This window comes from Osmerus mordax, chromosome 1 (genome assembly GCF_038355195.1).
Source record: "Osmerus mordax isolate fOsmMor3 chromosome 1, fOsmMor3.pri, whole genome shotgun sequence".
In the NCBI taxonomy this organism is placed as follows: Eukaryota; Metazoa; Chordata; class Actinopteri; order Osmeriformes; family Osmeridae; genus Osmerus; species Osmerus mordax.
In genome coordinates, this window is record NC_090050.1 from 24,212,694 (window position 1) to 24,231,839 (window position 19,146).

A 19,146-nucleotide genomic window follows, 5' to 3' on the forward strand; every position below is an offset into this window, starting at 1 on the left:
TGGTCTGCTGTAGGGTGCTGGAGGGGAACAGAGTCCCTGTAATCAGCAACTCTCTGGTTTCCCGACCGACTGAAATATGGACTTCCTCCGTACTTCCTGGTGTGGAACAGGAAGTGACATTGTCCCCTTCCCAGCCAGTCACGGTGATGCGGCAAGAAGACGTGACCCCCAAGTCTCTCTGAGGGGTGGGGCTTATCTGAGGGGCGGGGCAGTAGAAGGGCGCCATGTTAACGTGCTCTGCTATCGGAAGGCGGGTGAAGTCGTGAGTAACCATGGCAACCGGCATCAACCCAGTGGGGTAAGTATGTTCTTGCGAGTTACAAACTGACTGTTCCTGGTATGACCTGGGAGGGAAGATGGGAGAGCCCTGGGACCCCAGGTCCTCTACCCCTGAACCCTGGTCCTCTACCCCTGAAACCTGGTCCTCTACCCTTCCCCCTGAACCCAGGTCCTCTACCCCTGAACCCTGGTCCTCTACCCCTAAACCCTGGTCCTCTACCCCTGAACCCTGGTTCTCTACCCCTGAACCCTGGTCCTCTACCCCTGAACCCTGGTCCTCTACCCCTGAACCCTGGTTCTCTACCCCTGAACCCTGGTCCTCTACCCCTGAACCCTGGTTCTCTACCCCTGAACCCTGGTCCTCTACCCCTGAAACCTGGTCCTCTACCCTCCCCCCTGAACACAGGTCCTCTACCCTCCCCCCTGAACCCTGGTCTTCTACCCTCCCCCCTGAACTCTGGTCCCCTACCCCTGAACACAGGTCCTCTACCCCTGAACCCTGGTCCTCTACCCCTGAACCCTGGTCCTCTCCCCCTGAAACCTGGTCCTCTACCCTCCCCCCTGAACACAGGTCCTCTACCCTCCCCCCTGAATCCTGGTCCTCTACCCTCCCCCCTGAACCCTGGTCCTCTACCCTCCCCCCTGAACCCTGGTCCTCTACCCTCCCCCATGAACCCTGGTCCTCTACCCTCCCCCCTGAACACAGGTCCTCTACCTTCCCCCCTGAACCCTGGTCCTCTACCCTCCCCCCTGAACACAGGTCCTCTACCCTCCCCTCGCTGGCATTCTCCATCAGCAGGTCCACCAGGTCGGGCAGGCTAGCCCTCTTCCTGGGTGAGGACTGCGGGGTCCCGTTCTCAGAGCCCCTGGAGGACCCGGTGTAGAGGCACATCCTGGACACGGTGTCCTTCAGCCGGTCCACGGGGGAGCGCGGCTCGATCCGCACGCTGCTCAGGAACCGCGCCGTCTTCCTGTCAGCCGACGGCGAGGAGAGGCTGAGGTCCGGAGGGGCTAGTTTCTGGACCGGCGTGCGGGATACGTGGGAGTAGAGCGAGGAGAAGGCGTTCGCCATGGCGGTCAGGACCTCCACCTGCCGGAAGCGACCTGCGTGGGACAAACAGGTGGTCGGGGACAGGCCAGGGACAGGTGTGTGCGTACTGGCCAGGGACAGGTGTGTGCATACTGGCCAGGGACAGGTGTGTGCGTACTGGCCAGGGACAGGTGTGTGTGTGTGCGTACTGGCCAGGGACAGGTGTGTGCGTACTGGCCAGGGACAGGTGTGTGCGTACTGGCCAGGGACAGGTGTGTGCGTACTGGCCAGGGACAGGTGTGTGTGTGTGCGTACTGGCCAGGGACAGGTGTGTGCGTACTGGCCAGGGACAGGTGTGTGTGTGTGTGCGTACTGGCCAGGGACAGGTGTGTGTGTGTGCGTACTGGCCAGGGACAGGTGTGTGCGTACTGGCCAGGGACAGGTGTGTGTGTGTGCGTACTGGCCAGGGACAGGTCGGGGTCCTCCTGGCGAAGCCGCAGCAGCTGCGCCTGCAGGAAGAGCCGGAAGCTGATGCCGCCGAGCCGGGAGGGGAAACTGAGGAAGCGCGGGGGGATTCGAGCCGAGGGCTGGGCCACCTCGCTGCCGAAGCCCAGCTGGTACAGGGTGTCCTCTGCATCCTCCGAACACAGCTGCAGGACCTCCGACACACTGGAGGGAGGGAAGAGGGGAGGGAGGGAAGAGGAGAAGGAGGGAGGGAGGGAAGGAGGGAGGGAGGGAAGGGGGGAGGGAGGGAAGGAGGGGAGGACAGAAAAATAGGGTAAGAGAGAGAGGAAGGTTTGGTTTCCGTTAAAACATCCTTATTCCCGCTTATAAATCCTTTGTTCTGCAAACCCACAGAGCAGGTTTGACCCCTGACCTGGAAGCAGTGCGACTGGTGGAGGAAGAGAGGCCACTGGAAGCCATGCTGTGGCCCATGGTGAGCTGGGGCAGACAGAGCTTCTCACCTGGGGTACTGAGGACACAACATCAACCATGAGGACACAACATCAACCATGAGGACACAACATCAACCATGTGGACACAACATCAACCATGAGGACACATCAACCATGTGGACACAACATCAACTATGAGGACACAACATCAACCATGAGGACAAAACATCAACCATGAGGACACAACATCAACTATGAGGACACAACATCAACTATGAGGACACAACATCAACCATGAGGACACAACATCAACCATGAGGACACAACATCAACCATGTGGACACAACATCAACCATGAGGACACAACATCAACCATGAGGACACAACATCAACCATGAGGACACAACATCAACCATGTGGACACAACATCAACCATGAGGACACATCAACCATGTGGACACAACATCAACTATGAGGACACAACATCAACCATGAGGACAAAACATCAACCATGAGGACACAACATCAACTATGAGGACACAACATCAACTATGAGGACACAACATCAACCATGAGGACACAACATCAACCATGAGGACACAACATCAACCATGTGGACACAACATCAACCATGAGGACACAACATCAACCATGAGGACACAACATCAACCATGAGGACACAACATCAACCATGAGGACACATCAACCATGAGGACACAACATCAACCATGAGGACACAACATCAACCATGAGGACACATCAACCATGAGGACACAACATCAACCATGAGGACACAACATCAACCATGAGGACACAACATCAACCATGAGGACACATCAACCATGAGGACACATCAACCATGTGGACACAACATTAACCATGAGGACACAACATCAACCATGAGGACACAACATCAACCATGAGGACACATCAACCATGAGGACACAACATCAACCATGAGGACACAACATCAACCATGAGGACACATCCAACATGAGGACACAACATCAACCATGAGGACACAACATCAACCATGAGGACACAACATCAACCATGTGGACACAACATCAACCATGAGGACACAACATCAACCATGAGGACACAACATCAACCATGAGGACACATCAACCATGAGGACACAACATCAACCATGTGGACACAAGTACAATATCAACCAGCCAATCAACTAGACAGACACAGGTAGCAAACCAACTATTCAAATAGCCAGACACACAATCATCCAGCCAAACACAGGCCTTCAACCAGCCTATGGTTCTGGTCACTGGATGACCGAGTAATCTGTGTTGGTATGGTGCTAGGGTTAGAGTCAGGGTCGGGTTTGGGGTCACGGTAGGTCAGGGTTAGTGTAAAGGTGTGTCAGGATGGGTCATGGTTAGGGTCAGGGTGGGTCATGGTTAGGGTCAGGGTGGAGGGTTATGGTCAGGGTTAGGGTCAGGGTGGGTCATGGTTAGGGTCAGGGTGGAGGGTTATGGTCAGGGTTAGGGTCAGGGTGGGTCATGGTTAGGGTCAGGGTGGAGGGTTATGGTCAGGGTTAGCGTCAGGGTGGGTCATGGTTAGGGTCAGGGTGGAGGGTTATGGTCAGGGTTAGCGTCAGGGTGGGTCATGGTTAGGGTCAGGGTGGGTCATGGTTAGGGTCAGGGTGGGTCAGGGTGGGTCATGGTTAGGGTCAGGGTGGGTCATGGTTAGGGTCAGGGTGGGTCATGGTTGGGGTACTAGCCTGGTGGAGGGTCCTTTATGACGGGTCTTGGGAGGAGGAAGCAGTAGAGGACAGCTCCTACAGACACCAGAGGAGATATCAGAGACACCAGAGAGAGAGCACAGATGGGAGATATCACAGAGAGAGACCACACAAGACAGAGAGAACAGAAAGAGAGAGACCACACGAGACAGAGAGATCAGAGAGAGGAGAGAACAGATAGACCAGAAAGAGACCAGACAATGAGATAGGGCTGGGCAATATATAAAAAAATATGATATCTCGATATTGTCAAAAAATTTACGATATTCGATATATATCTCAATATGTTAGCATTTGCATTTAAATAATAAAATGCCTCCATTAGAAAACAATTTAGACAGAACAGCTATTGTTACAAAGGGAGTCAGGTGGCTGAGCGGTTAGGGAATGGGGCTGGTAATCTGAAGGTCGCCGGTTTGTTTCCCGGCCGTGCAAAATGACGTTGTGTCCTTGGCTAGGCACTTCACCCTACTACTAGACGATAAGAGTGTCAGCTAAATGTAAATGTAAGTAAAAAAATGTGTAGTGCAAATTTAAGCCATTGACATGGTACTTGATAAACATGGTACTTGATAAACATGGTACTTGACAAAATGGACCTTACATGGAACAATTCATGCAGAGGTCCTTATGTGACAGGACAAAAAGAGAGAAAAAGAGAATGCCTGTGCGAGTGCAATTTTCAGTTTGAGACAGAGATTTTCAGTTTTCCCAAACTGAAAATGTGTGCTAATATTCGATATATCGCCCAGCCCTACAATGAGACCAGACTTTTCTAATCCTGTCTCTGTTATTTCATTTCTCACCCCATTCCCAGATCTTCTTCTTCAACACTGTTCTTCAACACTGTAGCTGTGAATGAAGCAAATGACAACACTGTGACACCAAGTATAACAAACTAAATGTGTGTGTGTGTACTGCATGAGTCTGTGTGGGTTTGTGTACTGCATGAGTATGTGTGGGTTTGTGTACTGCATGAGTCTGTGTGGGTGTTGCATGAGTCTCTGTGGGTGTTGCATTAGTCTGTGCTGTGTGTGTGCTGCATGAGTCTGTGCTGTGTGCGTGTACTGCATGTGTTTGTGTGTGTACTGCATGTGTTTGTGTGTATGTGTGTGCTGCATGCGTTTGTGTGTGTGTGTGTACTGCATGTGTTTGTGTGTGTACTGCATGTGTTTGTGTGTGTGTGTGTGTGCTGCATGTGTGTATAAAGATGCCAGAGGATAAGGAGGGGTTAGACGGCTGTAATCTTGGCAGATATCTACATGTTGGTACGATGTGTTCTGTGCCTTTGTTGAAAAGAGGCACACTCCATTCACACAAATATGCACACACACCTACACACACACACACACCTACACACTCACACAAAGCGTCCATTGTGTTTAACACAGCCTCACCGGAACACAGCCTTAGCTCTCCTCACCCTCATCCCTCCTTCTCCTCACCCCTCCCTCTCCTCACCCTCATCCCTCCCTCTCCTCACCCTCACCCCTCCTCACCCTCATCCCTCCCTCTCCTCACCCCCCCTCTCCTCACCCTCACCCCTCCCTCTCCTCACCCCCCCTCTCCTCACCCTCACCCCTCCCTCTCCTCACCCCTCCCTCTCCTCACCCTCATCCCTCTCCTCATCCCTCCCTCTCCTCACCCTCAGCCCTCTCCTCACCCCTCCCTCTCCTCACCCTCAGCCCTCTCCTCACCCCTCCCTCTCCTCATCCCTCCCTCTCCTCACCCCTCCCTCTACTGACCCTCATCCCTCCCTCTCCTCACCCTCATCCCTCTCCTCAACCTCATCCCTCCCTCTCCTCACCCTCAGCCCTCTCCTCACCCCTCCCTCTCCTCACCCTCATCCCTCCCTCTCCTCACCCCTCCCTCTCCTCACCCCTCCCTCTCCTCACCCTCATCCCTCCCTCTCCTCACCCTCATCCCTCTCCTCACTCCACCCTCATCCCTCTCCTCACCCCTCCCTCTCCTCGCCCTTAGCCCTCCCTCTCCTCACCCTCATCCCTCCCTCTACTCACCCTCATCCCTCTCCTCACCCTCATCCCTCCCTCTCCTCACCCTCAGCCCTCTCCTCACCCTCATCCCTCTCCTCACCCCACCCTCATCCCTCTCCTCACCCCTCCCTCTCCTCGCTCTTAGCCCTCCCTCTCCTCACCCTCATCCCTCCCTCTACTCACCCTCATCCCTCTCCTCACCCTCATCCCTCCCTCTCCTCACCCTCATCCCTCTCCTCACCCTCATCCCTCTCCTCACCCCACCCTCATCCCTCTCCTCACCCCTCCCTCTCCTCGCCCTTAGCCCTCCTTCTCCTCACCCTCATCCCTCCCTCTACTCACCCTCATCCCTCTCCTCACCCTCATCCCTCCCTCTCCTCACCCTCATCCCTCTCCTCACCCTCATCCCTTCCTCTCCTCACCCTCTACTCACCCTCATCCCTCTCCTCACCCTCATCCCTCTCCTCACCCTCTACTCACCCTCAGCCCCCAGGCTCAGGTCATCTTCGAAGCTGCAACTCCTCAGCCCCGACTCTGCAGGACAGACTTGAACTTTACTGACCCAACATCACAACGTCAACACTGCCAGTAAGAAAGCTGCATATCGATCAGATGTTGTGGTTTACCTCCAGGCAAGTGGCCCGAGCCATCAGGTCCCAGCTGCTGCCTGTGACACAAACACATTTTCAATTTGAACTTCATTCAACCAGGAAGGACTGGATGAGATTTTAAATATATTTTTACAGAGTTTCCTCTTGGCCAGCCCAGTAGCTAGGCAGTAGCAGGTCATCACACCATTATAGACAATTGCAGGAATACATTTTTTAACAGTAGTATAATGATGAAGTGTTGTTATAGCCTACTACATGGTAGTTTATGAAACCTTAATGTAAAATACTGCTATGTAGTTCCATGGATGTTGCCCTAGTGTTTTAATCTTAACACCCCATTCAACACACATTCCAGCCTCTAGCCTAACAACTAGTCACATAGCCATGTGTGTGCACCGCAAGACAGGTACACAGCCAGGCCAACTGCTCCTAGCAAGTGAGTTTGAGGCCTGGAGGAACAACCTGCACTTGTCTTCTATTTCCTCCAGCTGACAGGAAGTCCTAGTGAGGCCTTGTTTCCACTCAGCACTCAACCTGTCTGTGTCTCTTAACTTTCCATTGAATGACACACAAACCGGTGCCAACGACCGTTAGGAGGCATTCTAGAACGTTCCGGACACATAAAAAAATAATAAAAAACACATTTTTTTCGATGTCGGTTAGGATGGCGCGCACACTCACCCGCAGCGGAGCAGCCAGCTCTCGATGGAGCAACATTCTGAGGAGACACAACATACCACGTCAACAACTGTCACACTTTTTTCTTCGTCTATTGTTTTTCATGAAGACATGTTGGTTTCCTTTAGCTTTTTTCCCGACTTAGGCCGTTGAGTATGCACCCGCCCCCAGGTGAGATATAAATAAACCAGAGTTCTAGCAGTTATGCTGTAGCTGCTGCAATACTGAGGCTACGCAGGGAGACACTGCCATTAATATGCACGCACAGATGTGGAGCTACAAAAAAAAACAAGTTAAGCTTGGATTAAATAAATATTGTATCATTGTGATCGATACCATCCAATAAAGCTTCACATTTTGAAGGCAAAGAAGATTTTGTTAATTACATCCTGGTTTGACATTGAAATTAATGTGTTATATTTGTTTGTAGAGAAGATGAATAAATGTCATATTTAGTTAGGACTGATCCTATTTATAAATCCTAATGTTGCCATTGTGCTATAACACAAACAATATAAACTAGGATGTATAGAGAGCCGTCATGATTGGGCGATATAGGATATATAGTACTGACCATCGGCGGAGTGCTGCTGCTCTGTGGAGGAGGAGGGAGGAGGAGGAGGGGGAGGGGGTGCCCGGGGATCGTTCTCCAGGGTCTGCCACTGTCGGCTGGTCTGGACCCACGCCTGCCGTCTGAGCGACGGGGACTGGCTCTCCATTTCAACTTATGACACCAAAAGTGGATGCCTGGGGAGGACAGGACACAGCGCTCACGAGAGACGCACGCGAAACAACTGTTGCTTCTCATCAACTCTCCGTGGTCTGAGCTAGCAAGGCTATCACACTGGTTACATAAACCCCCCACGCAAGCCTGGAATATTACGAGAATCAGGTCCATAAGGAAGTAAATGCTTATTAAAATCGTGATTATACAGCCTTTAATAGTGGCTGAGATTGATACATTGCATTTATATGTGTAGGGTTATGTAAAATGCTCTATGGGTGTCGTAGAAGTGATGATGACCTACTGTAGATTAGACGTGTTCACGAGGCTAAAACATGCATCAGAGGCGGTAAATCATGAGAGATGCCACAACACCAGGAGGACAAACGGCACAAGCTTTCACATTCGTAGCTCTTCATTAAAAAACGACACGCATGTTTTTACAAGTCATGTTATCTTACCTTCAAAAGGCGCAGGTTCCGTTAAATACTCTTATCGTTTCCTGTTCTATATATCGCTTGAACAATCTACAAAATGCTTTATAATGTTCAGACGGAAATAACTTAATAACATTCATCATGGACGTAACTCATTAGAGAATGCCGGTCAACTCATTGCCTATGACTGTCGGCTAACTGCGTGTAAATTATGGTAGACTTGAGGATGTACTAAAAAGTCAGCCAAGAGGAAAGTGAGGCACATTGCGACACATCCTGCAGATTAATCAAACTATACTGTCACGACCTGTCACGCTACTCGTAAGCCATCTGCTGCGTCTGCAGGTGAGTCTGCGTACAAAGTACTAAGAAAAGTACTAAGAAAAAATATAGTGTGGACAAAACAGACATTTATCTTGTAAGAAGCCTTAGTCAATAGATTTCCTTATTCTTAGACCATGTTTAAAAAAAGTTGCCTCATACGGTGATTTCATAAGAGAAACCTTGGTTAGAGATCCTTATCTTTGGTGGAGTATTTATTCACAAACAAAACATCGGTTTGGGTCCTTTGTGCCACGAAGAGAAATCAAGAGAAATCATCGTTCATCAATCGACCCTGCGGATGCCAATAATCAAATTAATTAAACCGCAACCTTTATTTTGAAATTTCCAGAGCGCTAGTGACTCCTGCGGTGTTAAAACTTCAAGAAACTCTCGCGCCTGTCAGTGTTACGGTGGGTGTGTGTAACCGTGGCTATGGGCAGCGGCCCGGGGCGGTTCCTCCACTCTCCTCCCCGAAGAACCTCCTGTTTACACGGACACATGTGCTCGACTGACACCCCCACTGATAAAATAAACTACCCACCCACTGAAGAATCTCCTCCCTGCGCCACTCAAGTCAGTGCGTAGCGGTCCCTCTCACCAACCTCTCCTGTCTTGTCTTGTGGTTTACACGCTACACATCAGGGAGTGGCCACGAAATACCAAGTTCCACCCCACAAGTATCCTGCCTACCCTACTTATCTTGGACCAGCCTCCAGTTAGGCTACACGGGACAGACTGGCATTTTTTTTTCTTTTTTTTTTCAAGCAACATTGTGGACTGTTTCAGATTGTTTTTTTGTTACACACTTTTACGTTAATGGCGCCTTTTTAGCCTCCCTTCACTCACACTCTTGTCCAACGTCAATCAGGGTGAACGTTAGAACATAACATTGCCGACCCCACCCTTGAGCTAGCCACTGGTAATATCCCATTGGTTTGATCGTGTGCCTTGACACATGTAATCTTACTCATTGGGCTGAATACCGTGTCGGTCAAATGTACTACTTAAAACAGTTCACTTGATTTAAATAACAGATTCCATGTCGTATTTATTTCTTAAGCACAATCATGCAAGATCCGTGTCCCGGCAAATTGTGAGACCTAATTCAAACGCACCAGTGCTTAGGCGTAATGCGCTGGGGGACGATTCCCTTTTCTGATTGGATAATGTGATTGGGTCAACCTGTTTTGTATTCTGCAGTAGTCCGATTACTTCCAATGATGTAGACAAATTATTTTCTTTACATGTTGTAGCATATTATAACTCCTAGTCTTTCTTCGTTCCAGTTATGTGCCAGTATTGACAACAGACACACAAGTGGCGTACAGCACATGCCTCCTAGACTGCTCTATTGGCACAATAATTTAAGTGGAAAAAACATACATTATGGAGGAGCTTAGTATTAGATCTAATACTGGAAGTTTCTGCCATTTGTAATATGCGTAAGCATTGATAATGGTAATCACTACTATTTCATTCTCTGTCTGAATGTGTCTCCATCATATCGAATAATTACGCGACACTGCCAGACCCGTACTTGCGTCATGCCAAACTCACAGTACTACACAGGTTTTCAAAACAGGCGTACCCCTTCCTTCGACTTCGTAGTACAGCTATCAAGTTCGATTGAAGTTGTGAAAAGTTGATGTCAAGCTAAAAGGAGCTCGAGAAACTCCGCCCGTCAAGAAATTATGAGTGGTAAGTGAACTTTATTCTTCCAAAACGGGGGTGCGGTTTAACTTTTGACAGTTAGCAAGTGGTTTAAGGTATATGCGACGGTTGTGAAGCTGACGTGGGAAAATAAAAAATTCCCACGTCGCCAACTGTTGAGCTACCTAGCAAGCTAATGACGTTAGCTAGCTAGCAAGATAATTCAACTAATGATTTCAGCAAGCAAGTCATTTTCTTGTAGGTAGATCTTAAATAGTTGTTTTCAGTGATGATGAATCAACGTGCAGCCAGGGCATTTTGGAATAAAGAGACGGCCTTCATTTGGCTGGTACTGGCCCGGTCACTAAGTTAGCACTAGCTAGCTAGCTACGCATTAGCTAACCAAACCTGATCAACAGTCATTCCCGTAATTACTCTTCTTGTCAAATGAAACGTAGGGAGTAAAACTATCAACTAGCTAGTTGGTAACGAGCTGTTGTCGATGGTGAAACTGGCTGGGTTGCTGGCTAGCTTGGGTAGTTAGTCACTTTTTAAGCTGTTGGTATAGTGACACTGGCGATTTCAACCAAACATAAAGTAGGCTACGTTTCTTTCTAACACTTATTTTTTCTCAGACCAACAGCAAGATGAAATGGCCGCGATGGTGGAAAGCAGCGGAGGCTTCAATCAAAAGCGAAACGCAAACACACAAGTATGACTTTGATTACATAGACACGAAGTTTAATTTTTTGTATGTGTTTGTAATATGTGCTTGGTTAAATCGCTGTTTGAACCGATACAGACAACATCTGCAAACATATGGTCACTTGCTCAAGTAATGCTGGAAGTTCTCAATCGGTATGAAACGGATTTTTAGTGTTGTTATGCTTTTTTTCTTGAGCACATGTCACCGGGGTGGGGAAAAGGCAGTAGTAAAGGTGAATGCGCCCACTCTGGGTGTTCCTGTCAACCCCCTAGCTCTTCCACCGCTCTTTGAACGGCCCATTTGGCTGTCCTCCGAGGGGGTGGCCACGGCGGAGTGAGGGAGTTTATAGGGCAGAATCAAGTGTGGGAGGGAGATGGGTGGGTTGGGGGAGGGGAAGTGAAGCCCGCCGCTGCTCTCGAAAAATGTGGTCCCACCCATTCGACTCTGCCCCCACCCCACCCCCCCGTCACTCCTAGGAACTATCCAGGAGTTCAATGTTTGGGGCATATCTGGGTATTTTTTACCCATAAAAATGCTATAAATAACAAAATTATGACAATTAAAAAAAACATAACAATGATTCAGCTTTTTTTAAATATTGTTTTACATTTTTTATCCAGAGATTACATAAGCCTTTTTAGCAGCATATACAAAGGAAGGAGGGCTTTTGAGCAGTTATCTTTCACATACTTGGCATGCTGTCACAAATGTTGTACAACGTCACACAAACACTGCACGGAAACAAGGAAGTTTGACGTGTACTTGTTTCGTGTGTCAGGACTCCCAGCAGCCCTCCCCCCTCGCCCTGCTGGCCGCCACCTGCAGCCGCATCGACACGCCCAGCGAGAATGACTCCGGCTCGGACCAGAACCAGAACCAGCATCTGGACCTCAGCCAGGTCCAGCTCACCTCCACCCCTAACGGTTGGCAGATCATCCCCGTCAGCGTGCAGTCCTCCACGGGCTCCGCTGGCGACTCCTCAGGGGGGCTGGCGGGGGACGGGGGAAAGAACAGGATGCCGGGACTGGCCTCCACTGGGGCTGTAGGAGTAGGGGCTGGAGGCCAGCAGTATGTGGTGACCCAGGCCCCCAGCCTCCAGGGCCAACAGGTCCTTACCACCCTGTCCGGGGTCATGCCCAACATCCAGTACCAGGTCATCCCCCAGTTCCAGACAGTTGATGGGCAACAGCTGCAGTTCGCCCAGCCCCAGCAGGACTCCTCGGTAGGGGCCGGACAGTTCCAACTGGTGTCCTCGCCCAACGGGGGCCAGCAACTCATCGCCACCACCGGCCGCGCCGGCGCCGCCGGCAACATCCTCGCCATGCCCAGTCTCATACAGCAGGCCATCCCTCTGCAGAACCTGGGCCTGGGGAACAACGTGATCCAGAACCAGACTCAGTTCCTGGCCAACATGCCCGTGTCCCTGAACGGGAACATCACCCTGCTGCCCGTCAGCGCCGGGGGGTCTGTGGGGGAGGGGGGGGACGGCTCAGCCCAGCAGCTCATGCAGACGCAGGCCGGGTACTTCTCGGGCTCCACGACAACCACCACGCAGGCAGCCAGCTATGGAGTCATGGCAACGCAGAACGGGAGCTACCAGACGTCAGGGGTGCCCATCCTGCCCGATAACAGAGACGGCCACCAACAACAGCAACAGCCCCAGCAGATCCTGATCCAGCCCCAGCAACTCATCCAGGGGGGCGCTTCTCTCCAGACTATCCAGACGGGGGCTCTCTCGGCTGGGGGGCAGGTCTTCGCGACCCCCACCCTCACCCAAGACGGCCTCCAGAACCTCCAGATCCAGACCATCCCCAACACAGGCCCGATTCTGCTGCGTACCGTGGGGCCGAACGGCCAGGTGAGCTGGCAGACCCTGCAGCTGCAGAGCCCGGCCGGGGCCCAGATCACGCTGGCACCGGTCCAAAGCCAAGGAGCCTTAGGGACCGTCCAGATCCCGGGCCTGCAGACCATCAACCTGAACGCGCTGGCCAACTCAGGGCTCCAGATGCATCAGCTGCAGGGGGTTCCCATCGCCATCGCCAACCCCTCAGGTGAGTGTGCTGGGGGGGGGGGGGGGGGTTGTGCTAGGGGTGGGGCTGGTAAATGCACGGTGGGTCTGTGTTCAGCTTCTGTTTTCCTGAAATATATACAGGTTTAGTTTACTTCCTGTTGGTGTAAACTGGTCGGACTGGTTTAGCCCTCATTCTAAGAATGGTGGGTGTGAAAGACAGAAAAAAAACAAAAGAACAGAGTGAAAGGAACAGTGTGGAAAATAAGTGTCTTCATGACCAGTTTCTGACTGTTTGAGTTGCTGGGTAGAGTAGGATCAGATACACCAGCGCCATGAAACCAGGGCTGCAGCACTGTGTGAAACCCTAGAGTCAAATCAAATGTCTGGCTGTGAGTGTGTGTGTTTGGCTGTGTGTGTTGGGCTTAGCAGGGGCGGAGGTTTGTTTTCAAATGTGGGTGGGACACCTTTTAATTACTGAGAATGCGGACGTTAAATATGATTCTCTTAAGAACAAGTGGGTTGGACAGATTTGTCGTTTTCCAAAAGATGGGTGGGGCATGCCTTACACATGTATAATGACACCGATACCCCTGGTGGGTGTGTGTGTGTGTGTGTGTGTGTGTGTGTGTGTGTGTGTGAAGCAGAGTGAGGGGTGTAACGTGACCCCACCCTCCCCTGTGCTGTTATCTGGCCTGCATGCCTCTGGTCTCTCCTCTGGTCTCTCCTCTGGTCTCTCCTCTGGTCCCCTCTCTGGTCTCTCCTCTGGTCCCCTCTCTGGTCCCCTCTCTGGTCCCTCCTTTGGTCTCTGGTCCCTCCTCTGATCCCTCCTCTGGTCTCTTCTCTGGTCTCTCCTCTGGAGAGGGGAGGGTGTTGAGACAGTGTGTGAAGGATGCTAGGGGTTGAGAGGTGTGTAGATGAAGGTTGTCTTGGTCTACTCCGAGGGGTTAGGTTACATTTATATTTAGTCATTTATCAGACGCTCTTATCCAGAGCGACTTACAGTAAGTCCAGGGACATTCCCCCGAGGCAAGTAGGGTGAAGTGCCTTGCCCAAGGACACAACGTCAGTTGGCATGACCGGGAATCGAACTGGCAACCTTCGGATTACTAGGCCGACTCCCTCACCGCTCAGCCACCTGACTGTCCCAGGTTGGTTATAGGTGCTGATCTGTAAAGTTGACAGGGCCTTACAAATAAAATTTGATTTGATTTAACCCCCACGCACGCTAATGTAGCTTCAACATGTATTAAAATCATCCTTGGAGGATGTCAGTCAGTCTTGTTTTAAATAGACCAGATGGGATCCAACAAGTATGGCTTGGTATCACGACAACTTGTTAGTTGTTGCTCAAGTTCTGCTCAACAACTCCGGTTTATGGGCTGTGTGAGGTTGTTATGGCGATTGTGGTTAATATGTATTGTTCGGACATAGCAGGTTGCGTCAGCTTTGTGTGTGTGTGTGAGAGTTATAAACTCACAAACACGTCAGATATTGTTAGTCTAACTGTTGAGTCAGCGTTTCTCAGCATAACGTGAGTCATGTTCACTTTCACAGAAATGATGTGACGTTGAAGTCATGCCCTCTACTCACCCAGCAGACCCTTTGAGGGATTTGAACCTGAGAGCTCTGCCTTTGGCAGGCAGATCCTTTACCCGTCCCTGTGTTGTCCACAGGAAGCGGGCTTTGTCAGACATAACCGCCGAAGCTGAGGTTGTTTGTTTTGTCTCTCCCCAGGCGAGCAGGGGTTGCAGACGGGTGGAGACAGCCTGGATGACAGCACGGCGATGGACGAGGGGGAGACGAGCCCCGTGCCCCAGAACAGACGCACCCGCAGGGAGGCCTGCACCTGCCCCTTCTGCAAGGACGGGGAGGCACGGTACGTACACGGGTCTGGGTCGGTGGGAGAGGTCTGGGGGGGCTAGGTCTGAGAGGGTGGGGGGCTAGGTCTGGGGGGCTAGGTCTGGGGGGCCTGGGGGTGCTAGGTCTGGGGGATCTGGGGGGCTAGGTCTGGGGGATCTGGGGGGCTAGGTCTAGGGGGCTAGGTCTGGGGGGCCTGGGGGGAGGATCAGAACTGTGCTGCTGTGCTATCAGCTAGAAATGCTGTTTCACAGTGTACATGATGGTGACTGAAGCTCCCATTCCTACAGTTGGCAAGGCGGAGGAATGTTCTCTGCATGCAGGAACCTGTCATGTTGTTTTTCCACAGTTTTACTTCATCAACTGTTATAGATCCAGCTTGTATTTACTATTCATGGTTAGTACTTAAGTGGTCAGAGCCTATTGGTGTGCATTAACCAGCAGAGTGCAAAGTATCCACATCTCACTTACCAGCACAGTGCAACAAAACAGATGTACACTGCAGTGATACTACTGACCTACTGAATTTTGACTTCCTGACCTCTTGTCTAAACTTTAGCCTCCTGACCTACTGTTGTGACCGCTGACCTCTGACCTCCCCCACAGCAGTGACCCAAGTAAAAAGAAGCAGCACATCTGCCACATCCCCGGCTGCAACAAGATCTACGGGAAGACGTCTCACCTGCGCGCCCACCTGCGTTGGCACACCGGGGAGAGACCGTTCGTCTGCAGCTGGACCTTCTGTGCCAAACGCTTCACCCGCTCTGACGAGCTGCAGAGACACAAGAGGACACACACAGGTCAGACACACACACACACACAGGTCAGACACACACAGGTCAGACACACACACACACACACAGGTCAGACACACACAGGTCAGACACACACACACACAGGTCAGACACACACACACACACAGGTCAGACACACACAGGTCAGACACACACACACAGGTCAGACACACACACACACACAGGTCAGACACACACAGGTCAGACACACACACACAGGTCAGACACACACACACACACAGGTCAGACACACACAGGTCAGACACACACAGGTCAGACACACACAGGTCAGACACACACACACACACAGGTCAGACACACACACAGGTCAGACACACACACACACACAGGTCAGACACACACAGGTCAGACACACACACACACAGGTCAGACACACACAGGTCAGACACACACACAGGTCAGACACACACACACACACAGGTCAGACACACACAGGTCAGACACACACACACACAGGTCAGACACACACACAGGTCAGACACACACACAGGTCAGACACACACACACACACAGGTCAGACACACACAGGTCAGACACACACACACAGGTCAGACACACACACACACAGGTCAGACACACACACACACACAGGTCAGACACACACACACACACACAGGTCAGACACACACACACAGGTCAGACACACACACACACACACAGGTCAGACACACACACACACACACAGGTCAGACACACACACAGGTCAGACACACACACACAGGTCAGACACACACAGGTCAGACCCCCCCCCCCCCCCCCCCCCCCAGTGTGTCAGAGGACATGCTGTAACCTTGTCTCCCTCTCTCCTCGCAGGAGAGAAGAAGTTTGTGTGCCCGGACTGTCCCAAGAGGTTCATGCGCAGCGACCACCTGTCCAAGCACATCAAGACTCACCTGAACAAGAAGGCCGCCACCGCCTCTGGCCCCGCCCCTGCAGACAGCTCCGCCCCCGCCCCCCTGGCCGACGCCCCCAGCGAGCCACACACCCTGGTCACCATGGAGACGCTGACGGCGGAGAGCATAGCGCGGCTTGCAGGAAGTGGCATCAACGTGATGCAGATGGGAGACCTGCACCAGATCAACAGCAATGGCTACTGAGGGAGAGGAGGGTCCATGCTGCCACTAGCGACCCAGGGGAGGGCTGGTTGGTTGGCTGGCTGGTTGACTGGCTTGCTGGTTAGCTGGCTTGCTGGTTGACAGGCTAGCAGACTGGCTGCCTGCTTAGCTGGCTGCTTAGCTGGCTGGCTAGCTGGTTGGTTGGCTGGCTGGCTGGTTGACAGGCTACCTGGTTAGCTGGCTGGTTGACAGGCTAGCTGGTTGGTTGGCTGGATAGCTGGTTGACAAGCTGGCAGGCTGGCTGGCTAGCTGACAGGCTGACTGGGTAGCTGGCTGGCTGAACTTCTGTCTTACCTGAGGGGGGGTCGCAGCCTGGACTTGGGGGGGGGGTATTATTATGAGAACTCAGGCAGGGCAGGCCCCCCTCTCACCCCCCCACCAGAACCAGCAGGACATCGAAGGACTATCGATGGAGAAGGGGGGGGGGGGGGGGTTGTGATTAGCATGAACTTGTGGAAGGGAATGGCACTACAGTGAAGTGTTGGACTTCACACACACACACACACACCCAAGGGCTCAGTCTAACTGGTGTTGTGAAGGTGCTTGTTACAGCCTCCACCCAAGCCATGTGTACCAGCTAGCCCCTCCTCCCCCTCCCCCTCGCTCCCCATGCCAGCTTCCTCTCAGGTCTCTGCTATATTCCAGGTGTATTCTGGGTAATCTACAGGTGTATTATAGAAATGCTACAGGTATAATCTAGGTATGCTGCAGGTAAACCACAGGTGTGTTCAGGACAAGGGCTTCTCTAACCCACTCCACAGTCCCAGTTTGGCCTGTCCAGTCTGTTCAGCAGGAATAAAACCACACTGCCACCCAGAAACTTCCTTCCCTTTTACATCACTCATGAGATAGATACACTTCTAAGCCATCGCGATTTAATATCATATCACATAGGAGCAGCAACAACAACAAAAAGTTTTATAGATAGCTTTTTTTTTTTTTTTGGTATGTATATATTTTTTCTAAACCTGTAAAGCTACATAAATTCTTACCATAGGAAGGATCGACTCGTATGGTTGTGAGAGATCGCCTTTCAATGAGTTTCTCCTACGCAATCAATCTTAAACTTATATTGCTATTATCACTTTTATATAAATGTAGATTTTGTTGGTAAGTTCTTGGAAAGTGTTCTGTCGAGAGGACTCGAGTATGTATCCAGTCCAGTCTTCCCAGTACTCATTTATCTATGGTTTATTAGTTGGCTATTTTTTATTTTAATTTTTTTAGATTCTCCACGACTACTTCAACACTGTGGAAATGTCTCAGCAAATGAAGTGAAAACTCATAACTCCTCATAGCCAGATGCAAAAAAAACTTTAAGCTTTTAACCAAAGGTTCAGATTCCGGAAGACCTCCAGGGGGTTGTGAGTCAGGGGGGCGTCTTTGTGGAACGTGCTTGTGCCTAGGAGGTTAGCCAGCAACACCAACACCACTATCATGTATCAGATAAACCTGTTGAGCTCAATTGATGAAACATTTAAGATATCTTTGTAATCCAGAGTTTTCTTCTCACGTGTATTCTTGGCAGACTGGGTGTAAGTGGTTGCACATCAAATAACTTATTTTGTTCTCCTGGTGTCCTAAAACTAAACATTTTCACCGTAGAAAATATCCACCAAGTTTGAGGCTAGTTTGGGGGGAGAGGAGAAGAGTATGTTGTCCTACAGTATTTGGTTAATTTCTATCACTTAAAGTAATTGTCATTGGAACAATAAGTGCCCTTAACTCATCATGTTTTATTTTATATGCGAATGTTGGTTTTGTATTTGTGAATCTCATTTCTACAAAAGCCAGCTGCTGGATTAAAATGATGAACATCACAACATGAGTTGTGTCTGCTTGGCTGTGGAGACCGACTACAAGCACACACTGATGTAGCACAGTCAAGCATGAACACACACACGTCATGACTGCTGTCTAGTACCATCACTCTGCTCTCCTGTCTAGTACCATCACTCTCCTGTCTAGTACCATCACTCTCCTGTCTAGTACCATCACTCTGCTCTCCTGTCTAGTACCATCACTCTGCTCTCCTGTCTAGTACCATCACTCTGCTCTCCTGTCTAGTACCATCACTCTGCTCTCCTGTCTAGTACCATCACTCTGCTCTCCTGTCTAGTACCATCACTCTCTTGTCTAGTACCATCACTCTGCTCTCCTGTCTAGTACCATCACTCTGCTCTCCTGTCTAGTACCATCACTCTCCTGTCTAGTACCATCACTCTGCTCTCCTGTCTAGTACCATCACTCTGCTCTCCTG

The 19,146-nt window shown here is 50.9% G+C and overlaps 2 protein-coding genes across 3 annotated transcripts; one reads left to right on the plus strand and one right to left on the minus strand.

Moving 5' to 3' along the window:
* Positions 1-600: 600 nt before the first annotated feature.
* LOC136942900 (protein TESPA1-like) lies at positions 601-4,803 on the minus strand. Its single transcript, XM_067235978.1, has 7 exons — positions 4,771-4,803; positions 3,944-4,000; positions 2,187-2,282; positions 1,770-1,978; positions 1,022-1,383; positions 749-805; positions 601-621 (listed from the first exon to the last, which is right to left on the minus strand). The coding sequence occupies exons 1-7, from the start codon at positions 4,773-4,775 to the stop codon at positions 601-603; spliced, it is 807 nt and encodes a 268-aa protein (XP_067092079.1). The 5' UTR covers positions 4,776-4,803.
* A 5,549-nt stretch (positions 4,804-10,352) lies between these two features.
* On the plus strand, positions 10,353-18,709 carry sp1 (sp1 transcription factor). 2 transcript variants are annotated; one of them, XM_067237117.1, is made up of 6 exons: positions 10,353-10,430; positions 11,018-11,094; positions 11,867-13,139; positions 14,834-14,975; positions 15,563-15,756; positions 16,585-18,709. In XM_067237117.1, the coding sequence occupies exons 1-6, from the start codon at positions 10,424-10,426 to the stop codon at positions 16,866-16,868; spliced, it is 1,977 nt and encodes a 658-aa protein (XP_067093218.1). In that variant the 5' UTR covers positions 10,353-10,423; the 3' UTR covers positions 16,869-18,709. The 2 variants fall into 2 exon arrangements, with proteins under 2 accessions (XP_067093218.1, XP_067093224.1); XM_067237123.1 differs by having other exon boundaries at positions 15,566-15,756.
* The last annotated feature ends 437 nt before the right edge of the window (positions 18,710-19,146 follow it).

Excerpts from the sequence above, each read along its gene's own strand:
- LOC136942900 (XM_067235978.1), bottom strand. Across the intron at positions 1,979-2,186 it reads ACCAGTCGCACTGCTTCCAG|TGTGTCGGAGGTCCTGCAGC; the intron begins GTCAGGGGTCAA and ends CCCTCCCTCCAG. Across the intron at positions 806-1,021 it reads ACCTGTGTTCAGGGGGGAGG|GACCAGGGTTCAGGGGTAGA; the intron begins GTAGAGGACCAG and ends TCAGGGGGAGAG.
- sp1 (XM_067237117.1), top strand. Across the intron at positions 13,140-14,833 it reads CGCCATCGCCAACCCCTCAG|GCGAGCAGGGGTTGCAGACG; the intron begins GTGAGTGTGCTG and ends GTCTCTCCCCAG. Across the intron at positions 15,757-16,584 it reads ACACAAGAGGACACACACAG|GAGAGAAGAAGTTTGTGTGC; the intron begins GTCAGACACACA and ends CTCTCCTCGCAG.